The sequence below is a fragment of the Salvia hispanica genome, chromosome 1, assembly GCF_029641045.1.
Source record: "Salvia hispanica isolate PSC_SH4W2 chromosome 1, Shi_PSC_v1, whole genome shotgun sequence".
In the NCBI taxonomy this organism is placed as follows: domain Eukaryota; kingdom Viridiplantae; phylum Streptophyta; class Magnoliopsida; order Lamiales; family Lamiaceae; genus Salvia; species Salvia hispanica.
The window spans coordinates 6,065,482-6,074,809 of record NC_142692.1 but is presented as its reverse complement, the minus strand read 5'-3'; the positions used below and the strand labels follow the sequence as shown (position 1 = coordinate 6,074,809).

The 9,328-nt window shown below is 38.4% G+C and overlaps 2 protein-coding genes across 2 annotated transcripts; both read right to left on the bottom strand.

Moving 5' to 3' along the window:
- LOC125222403 (Nucleotidyltransferase family protein) lies at positions 1-4,268 on the bottom strand. The gene is made up of 6 exons (XM_048124983.2): positions 3,198-4,268; positions 1,795-2,163; positions 1,358-1,581; positions 1,211-1,274; positions 625-821; positions 1-388 (listed from the first exon to the last, which is right to left on the bottom strand). Exons 1-6 carry the CDS (start codon positions 4,203-4,205, stop codon positions 178-180), a joined length of 2,073 nt encoding a protein of 690 aa, XP_047980940.1. The 5' UTR covers positions 4,206-4,268; the 3' UTR covers positions 1-177.
- Positions 4,269-5,741: 1,473 nt separating this feature from the next.
- On the bottom strand, positions 5,742-7,364 carry LOC125185371 (putative carboxylesterase 9). The gene is made up of 2 exons (XM_048081898.2): positions 6,660-7,364; positions 5,742-6,262 (listed from the first exon to the last, which is right to left on the bottom strand). Exons 1-2 carry the CDS (start codon positions 7,194-7,196, stop codon positions 5,855-5,857), a joined length of 945 nt encoding a protein of 314 aa, XP_047937855.1. The 5' UTR covers positions 7,197-7,364; the 3' UTR covers positions 5,742-5,854.
- Positions 7,365-9,328: the final 1,964 nt, after the last annotated feature.

The following is a 9,328-nucleotide window of genomic DNA, read 5'->3' as shown; positions in this document are numbered from 1 at the left end:
TGACAAAAAATGCATGATATACATACAGGAGGAAAGCATACATTTCTAAGGTCCACTGACAAAAGGAATAAATAAGCTTAGATACTGCACCTCATAAATATGAGGATATCTGAAGATAAGGAATTTACAACTTAACTGAACCATAAACTAAAGCAAATTCTACAAAACAATAGCACACTAGTTAGGATTATAAGGCTCAAACAAAGTTACACAAGGATTAGGATTGTATTGCATGATTTCTGCAGCACGTTCGAACTCCTCGCGCAGGACCCTAATACTGTGTTTGTCCACCACCCTGCCGAGATCATGAGACACCTCAAATGGATCCTCAATGCATATCAAGTGACGGTCGTTCCCAACCCTCCTAGTCCAGTCCTTGTCTCTCTTGCTGTAGTAATGCACAAAGTTATTTTCTTAGTTATTTAACTAACGAAAGTCGCTTACGTTGCCCAGCCCAGCCCAACCCCTCAAACTGTTTCCCTTCTAAAAAGCATAAGAAAGTAATACAGCTCTAGTATAAATCTAGTGATCAATGGATGTAAAAGATTACTTTACTCGAACGTGACAAGAAGAATAAATGATGCAGCCATCATGTGAGATATGTCGAGAGTGAATGTTTCTCACCTGATCATGCTTCCTGTGCGAACTGATATAACATCATTTGCATAATCATGACAATAAGCCCAGTAATGGAAAAAGCCCCATACTAGCTGAGCAACACTTTCCCGATTCTGTGCCCCGAAATTTTGAAGCTTCTCCACTTTGTCAAAATATGCACATTCCACGTCCTCCACTTTTACAGAATGTGTAACCTGCATTCTCTGTATAAGATGAAAAAGCAGAAGAAAATGAATTTTCAAATTTATTTATCCTCAAACGCAAAAGAAAATTAAGAGCGAATGCAATATCCAGAATAGACAAGTCATAGGTGTAAGCTGAGGCATGTTATCAAAGAGGGGGCCATTCAACAAAACAATACACATCCCATCCACAGTTGCATTGAGATTAAGAAAAAATTGATGTGGACCGTGTTAGTGTTTAGTGGGCTTATAGTCTCAAAATAACTATCTACAGACTACACAACATGCTAATGTCTGACACTGTCACATGCATGGGACAAAGGTTTTTATTTCCTAAATATATGTAACATAATAATTCAAAAGATGCAGGGAGCACAAGTGATAGTAATAGAAGCTTATTACTAAGTTACCTGCAAGCATGGAAGAATGGAAGGTCTGCGCTGTTGTAAGAAATGAATGCACATCAACACATACCTGTAAAACAAAGTTCGTATATTTAACAAGTAAAACTGAATTATATAAACCTGGAAATATGAGGGTTGTTTAAGATGACTCACGCATAACTCGAGAGTGTTCCTTGGTAAGTCACATTGACTCCTCGTGATTTAGCCCAGTGTTTCACAATGAATGCCAACTGACGAAGTCTTATATCTATCCGCGCATAATCATAAAGCAGCTTAGTATTTACAACAGCCAGCACGTTGTTTATACAAATGTCACAGGATAAACCCGTGACTGGTTCCATGAGCTTCACTATAGGAACTCTGGCACGTGTAAGTGCCTGAAAAAATCATTAAAAATGGAAAGAACTTAATTTATATTCCAGCAGGGACACCCAAAAAGCAAGAACAAAGAGGTAAATTATGTTGGAGTAATTCATTAAGTCTCCCAAATGTAATTCTTATGCCAACATGAATACTTAACTTACAAGTTACAACAGCTGAACAAAACTGAAATCAGTAAAATAAACAGCATAACCCGAGGCATCACTAACCTGTACATTCTGCAGATTGCCTGACTCGAATATTTTTGCCAGCTTTAGCAAGACCTCAGACTTTTCAAAATCCCCAAGATCCATTTGAAGGCAAACATCAACATCACTTTTTGGAAAACCAAATGAGTTGGCACATGATCCATAAAGGAACAAGCGGGCATTAGGCCACTCTTTGCAAACAAGGCTCTCCAATAGAGCTATCAATTGATTTTGCTTCAGCTTTTCTTCATCAGATGGGATCAAAGATTCAAACAATGCCAAAAGTGGAGCATTAAGCATGTTTATGTCATTTCGACAGGTTGTATGCCTTTTCTGAATCCTCACTCTCTGTGGCATTATCCACTTTCCTCTGTCATCAGATCGATAATCCTGATCATATGAGAAAATTGTGAGTCTCAAAATCCAAGTATTTGTAGAAACATTTTCAACATAATATGAATCTTAAAATACTCAAACAAGAATCAGAATCCAATACTTACTAGATTGAATCAAATGATATTTTTCTATACTAATATTACGAAAAAATACTACTAATTCTTAGGAAGGAAGCAATACAACTTTTGATATCAAATACTCAGAATCCAATACTTACTTGATTGGATGTCAATTGATATTTAACTTATGCAAAAATACTAATTCATAGAAAGGAAGCAATACGACTTCTGATATCAAATAAATAAGAGTATTAACCAACGTTCACATGAATGAGTACTAGAATGCCATCAAGGATTAATAAAGAGACTAAGCAGCCACACACAGCCAGCAAAAGGTAGATATACAACCAAAGGCACCTAACTGTTGAAGTTAGGTAATCCTAAACGTAATGAGTTTGATGACATATTTTCAGATGACAGGGGATTCAGTCTCATTTCTAATTTCACCTAATAGCAATCCTAAATGCAAAGAGTATAACACTCCAATAGATGCTGTATCAAATATTAGAGCATAAAGTACAGTGCAACAGAAAAGGATAATGAAATTGTTCTGTAATCACATATGTTATGCAACATAATGTTACTCTTTGTAGTCATTTATCCACATGCCCAAACCCAAAACAACAAGTTTTATCAGTTCTCAAATGCTACACGAATCCTCTGAAGAATTTGGGATATGATGTTTACACATAAACCATCTCTATCAGAGTTTTAGGAGCAGAACGTTGTAAAGTGGGAAGTGGATTACTTATTCCAGACGGGCGGGCATAAAGAATAGATACCAGGAAGAGAGTTAAATTTCTCCAACAAAACTAATAGGTTGCATATAAGATGCCATTGGTGGTGATTTGTTCTGTTTAAATCAAAAACAGATATAACGAGATTTAGAAAAGTGCAAAGCATATGAAACTACTTTTACATTCAATAGCCAATATCAAACGACACAAATGCGCAGAAAAAAGATGTTACCTTGTCACGGATATGCTTCTTTTTACCATTCTTCTCACTGGATTGATCTTCAATTCCTAAAGAATCCACTAGATCCTCCAAAACCTCTATCTCAGAACCATCGTTGTTAGCCTTATCCTCCCCACTGTGTCTAGATTCTTCACCATCCCCAGCACTGCGTTGCTTCATAGACTCCTCGATATCGAAATTCGAGGCAGAGTGGAGGCTGCTGCCCGCTGGCAAACCAGGCGAATCGAGCTGATTGATTAACCTATCAGTCTTATAGGAATGAGCAGCATTACCCTTACCCTTATCCCCATTCAGATCAAGAGCCCTCCTCCCATAACCATGCTCCATCGGCCTCACATTTTTGAAATTACTCGAAAAACCGGGAGGAGGAGCCGCCACCCTTCCAGAATCTCCCTGCTGCAGCCTGTCATTACTATTCCTGCTCCTTTCTAGCGCCTGAGCTCTCAATACATTACTATTCGCCTCAATTGAACTCTGCGGAAACCTATTCTCAGCCGCTCTATAAAAGGACGGCTCTAAATCATTGACGGCACCATTTTTCAGAACGTCCTCATTCAGAGACCCAAATATCAGATTCGGCGCGCTTGGCTTCGAATTATCCCCGTAGAGCCCTAGATTCCTCGCTCCATCGCCCGGCGAGACGCGCCTCAGCTGAAGATCGAATTGAGATGGGCGAGACGGCGCGGAGAAATTAGGGTTCGGATTAGGGTTTTGCTGGAAGTAATTGTGCTGAGCGAAAGGCAGGGGCGGGAGGTGGCTCCACGGAGGGAAGGCGAAATCGGCGCCGTTCGAGGGAGGGAAGGCGGCGTGCGGCGGCGGAGGAAAGGTGGGGATTGTGGGGCCGACCGCGGCGACGGCAGGGTCCTGCGAGAAAGTCTGGTGGTGGTGAGGCGGTGGCGGGAAAATAGGATGTGCGGAATCGGATTGGTTATTACGCAGTAGTTGGAGGAGGAACTCCCCGCCATTCGGCAGCGGCGCGTCGCCTCCTCGACCGCTCATGGTGGAAGTTTTTGGACGCCGACACACACACACACACACACAAAGTGGGGTTTGTTTTACCTTAATCTTTTTCTCGTCTATTTATAAAACGCATCTATTGTTAAATCCTATTCGTCAAACAAGTACTAATTGATTCCTTTCTTCGATTGGGTATCATTGTACCAAAAATAATTACTCCTATTGGACTCTACTAATATTTTTATCCAAAGTTTATGTCTGTTTTTAATTTACTTGAATCCGTTTTATTTGGATTAGCTATATTAAAAGGAAATAATCAATCATAAATAAAAACATACTCTTGTGATAAACTCTATAGTAATATGCATGTTAATTTGGAAACTTAATCTCTTAGTTATACACATTGCAACTTTATTATTTTCAGATAATATTTATATCACGTCAATATATCAATATTATCTAAATCTTTCAATTTATCGTTTATATCCAAATATTTTGAACGTGTGTCATTTTTATCATTCAAACGTTACTTAAAAAAATATTAAATCATGACACTATGCAGTTGGAAGAAAATCTAGTATTTTGCTCTAAACGTAAGTTGAATACGAGAATATTGAATTCCAATTAACTTTTTATTTTATGGGAATAATTAGGGCTTCGGTGTTTGCTAAATGGGCAGAATTGGTGTGAAAACAGGTGAATAATGATGGTTTGGTGTTCCGCATATTTTTATGCATTGCCCTCGATATGACCAGGGGCCTGCACTGTTGGCCACGATTTTCGGCGTATATAATTATGGCCTCCTACTTGATATTTGAAGACTGCTCTGCTACAGTGCATCGATAATTGTGTGTCAGATTATCAATTTGGCCCATGAAATTTGACATTTTGATGTTGGCATGGTTTTTAGGATTGGGTAGTCGGTGAAATTTGTGTGAAATGACATGAGCAATATTGGTCAATCACGCCTTACAATAGTAGTCAATCAAACCCCATCACACCAAATTTTGGCACTCATTTCCTGTTCACCAATCGATGCAATTGACTTTCATTGTGGTGGGGTCATCAACATTTAAATATGACCACATTTATTTCTTCCAAGTGGAAATATGAAAGATCGAACAGGCCCTTAGACTAATACTCCCTCCGTCTCATATTTGAAGTCACTTATTGTTATGGCTCGGGTTTTAAGAAAGAGTAGAAGTGTGTAATAAATGAAGTGAGATGGTGGAGTGTCTAATAAATGAAGTGAGATGATGGAGTTGGTTGAAGGTGGGTCTCTTTTGACTTTTGACTTTTGATTTTTGTTTTGATTTATTTAAATGTAGATTATGACATTTTTATATAATTTTGATGAAGAATGGAGTAAAATTGTATGACCAAATATGAAAAATTCTAATAGTGACTCTTAAACTGGGACGAACTTTTATGGCAAAAAGTGACTCTTAATCTAGGACGGAGGGAGTATTAAAATTTATATACTCGATCGTTAATCCTATGTTTAATTGTGGCATAACTATCAAGTTTGACCATACACTGCACAAACTACATACTATCAATCATCCAACAAATATTCGGTAATTGGAAAGTAAGAGTTTATTTAATGTATCCTGCAAAGACCAATCAATAAAAATCTGTATAGTAGATTATAGAGTCACATCTACAAATTATCTCATGAATAACTTAATATATCAAACAAAAGTTTTGATGTAATTGAGAACCGTCGTCGCCCTCTTGGAGTCCACCATATCGACGCCGTGGAACCCGCCGTCTTCGAAATGCGCCTCCACCGCCACCCCCTCCTCCGCCAGCATTTTAACCAAATCTTGCTGCCGGTCAATCAACGGGTCCCCGCCAAACCCTATAACCAAACACCTCCCTAAATTCTTCACCTCCTCCTTTGCCACGAACGGATTACTGAACCGGTGATCCCTATCCGTCCCAACTGGCAGCGCCAGCTCCCACAGTAAGTCTTGCACGGGCAGCGGCAAATTATCATCCGCGGCCCGCTCTAGCTCACTCTTTGTCCGCTGCTTCCCCCCGAAAAACGGCTGGTTCAAAATGGTTCCCGCCATTTTCAGCGGATGCAGCTTCGCGTCCTGCATCCGCAAGTTATTTGATACTCGACTCGATAACATAATAAATAATAAATTTGAACATAACATTGCATCAAGTTGTGTATGTACCCCAAATTTTATTGATACTAAACAAAGTTGTGTGCCTATCCAAATTATTTGACACTTGACTCCATAATTTTAACATTAGTATTTGTTACGAAATATAATGTCCCACTTCGATTGTGAAGAATAATTCACAATCGATATGTGGTCTATGACTAAATGAGCACGTTCTCTTAATAAGCTTAGTATTATGATTTATGAGTTATTTTATTTGGTCTATAAAATATAAAAACTATATGCAATGCAAAATACTACTATGTTGGTCAAGTAGTCGAGAATGAAAAACTATTATTGATCCTCTTAAAAAACTACCAACCTGCAGCCGCAGGGCGGTGTGGTACGCTACGTTAGCGCCACAGCCGGCGCCGTAGAGGTAGCACCGCGATAAATCGGCGTAGTCTCTGATCCACTGATCGCCACCGCCATCCGCGGCCTGGTCCCGGACCCAGGCAACAGCGTGGGCCGCGTCCTCGTACTGCGCGGGGAGGCGGTTCTCAGGGGCGAGGCGGAGCTCGGCGGCGACGAGGACGGCGGGGACCTCGGCGGAGATGCGGTTGCAGCAGTCGTGGGTGGCGGCGTCGGCGACGGCGGCGCGGATCCATCCGGCGGCGTGGAAGAAGAAGATGAGGGGGAGGCGGGCGACGGTGTTGTCGTTGGAAGGGAGGCGGGCGGGGAGGTAGATCCGCAGCCACGTGTTCTTGGCGGCGTCGAGGGTTATGTCTTTGCTGAGGACGGCGTGGCCGGAGGTTTCGCCGGTTGCGGCGGAGGTGGGGAGGCTGAGGTGGTGGCGGGTCAGTGAGCCGTCGGGGTTGAGGGAGATTTTGAGGTGTGTGTAGGGATCCACTTTGGACATGGTTTTGCTCTTTATTTTTTTATTTTGGATGTGTAGAGGATATTAGAGAGTTAACTTTTGTGGTTTTTATTTTTTATTGGGTTATAAATGGCTAGCCTTAAATTTCGCACTTAATAACAAAGTTGAGTTGTATGATTCGTTTTGGGATTTTTTAAAAATCAAATTTGGCTCATATAAATTTTATTAACAAACGGAAGATATATATAATCATATAAGCTACTAGTACTATATACTCCTATGTTGTTTCAATCGAATAATTTAGTATGCCTAATTAATTAATTAATTACTCCACTATTTACGAGTGTGGCTATGTATAAGTTATGAATTAAATTCAAATGTTAGTAGTCTAATAAATACTAAAAAACAATGATTTGGATTTAAATGTAAGTATATGGAATATTTTGATTCAAATTTCTTAATATTAGCATATCATACAAATTTCTATATAAACTCAGTAGACATCACCACATACAATTACTACGCATAATTTTTTGCCAAATTTCTATGATTTGACATTTAAAAATATCTCTCAAATTAGTGTTAGTATTTATTGTATTCTCATTTTAAAAAACAATTTTCTTAGATATATCTTCATTTTCCCAACCTATTTACAACTTTAATTTATCCTATTTGACCTACCATTATTATACTCGGAGAGTAATATAGGGATTAAATAATTTAAAACGACATTTTATTGCTTTATTATAAAAATAAATTTTAATATTGAGAGGCATGGCATACGCCACATGGCACTCAGCATCTTGGAACTCATTAAACATAGTACTCCATTTTCCGATAAATATTGAATGGAGTACTTGGTATTGCCCCCATTTGTATCCGAATTTTTTATTTTATTGAATTTTGTATTTTGTATGAAACTATAATAAACATGACATAATTTGGGCCTCTCTGTTTAGGGACTCTTATATGCAGCCCAAATATGGAGGACTATGAACGAGACATAATTTGGGCCGGTATTACGGCCCAATATTATATTGTTGGACGTAAATTTACAATGTTTATACTAGTAACACAATTATTGTAATTTGTAATGTTAATTATTACTGAATTACTACTCTTAAGAACTTACTGTAATTTAAAAATTTGTAAAAAGGATTGTGTCAATATGGACGATTAATTAACCATTCATTTACTTTTAAGCACTAGTAGCTTTTTCTGCGTTATTTTCAATTATTGATGCTCCATCTATTAATTAAACAACGACTAATCGAGTTTACGCAATAATTGACATCTAATTACCTGGGGCCATTCCCTCATGGCTAAATCAATCTCCCTACATAATCACGAGAAGCTCTCAGCAAGAATTTAACACAACACGCAGAGTCCGAGAGGTAACGAATTTAAGTGCCTTCAATTATGGGTCCAAAAATTGGTGCACTTACAGATATCAGCTCATTGGGAAGAATTCATTTACGCAAATAGTGAGGACCTACCGTAATTCTAGGGCCACCAAGAATTATAACTTATACATTGAACACCCATAATTACATACGGAGTAGATTTAGCCCAAATTTTACTACTACTAGTATATAACCTAATAGTGAACAGAGGGGAGAACAAAATATTATTACTCGCACCATCCCGAAATAAACTTCTCATTTTGCCATTTTCATCCGTCCACAAATAAACTTCTCATTTGTCTTTTACTACTTTTGTTAATGGACCCAAAGTTCCACTAATTTTATCTCACTCACGTATTATTTTAAAACTAAAGCTCATTTCGTCCCAACAAAATTGAGACTTTTGGGGCGACACGAGTTTCAATATGAAATTGGTGAAGTATGAGAAATGTAGAAAGAATAAAGTGATTGAAGTACTTTTAGTGTATAAAAGATTTGCCAAAAATAGAAAGAGACTATTTTTGTGAGACATACAAAAATGTAAAAAGAAAACTATTTTTATAGAAGTATTTAAAAATTAAAAGCATGACTCACATTTTATAACATTTTCAACCAACTTTCTCCTATATGGAGTACATTTTTTTAAAATTCGTGCGGGCGGAGCCAATGTAGAATAAAGGGCTACGGCTGTACCCCAAGCTTGACTCCTTAATCTTATATTGAGACAAACTTATCATTGAATTGTTAGTGGCGCAGCGGCTGTGTACAATG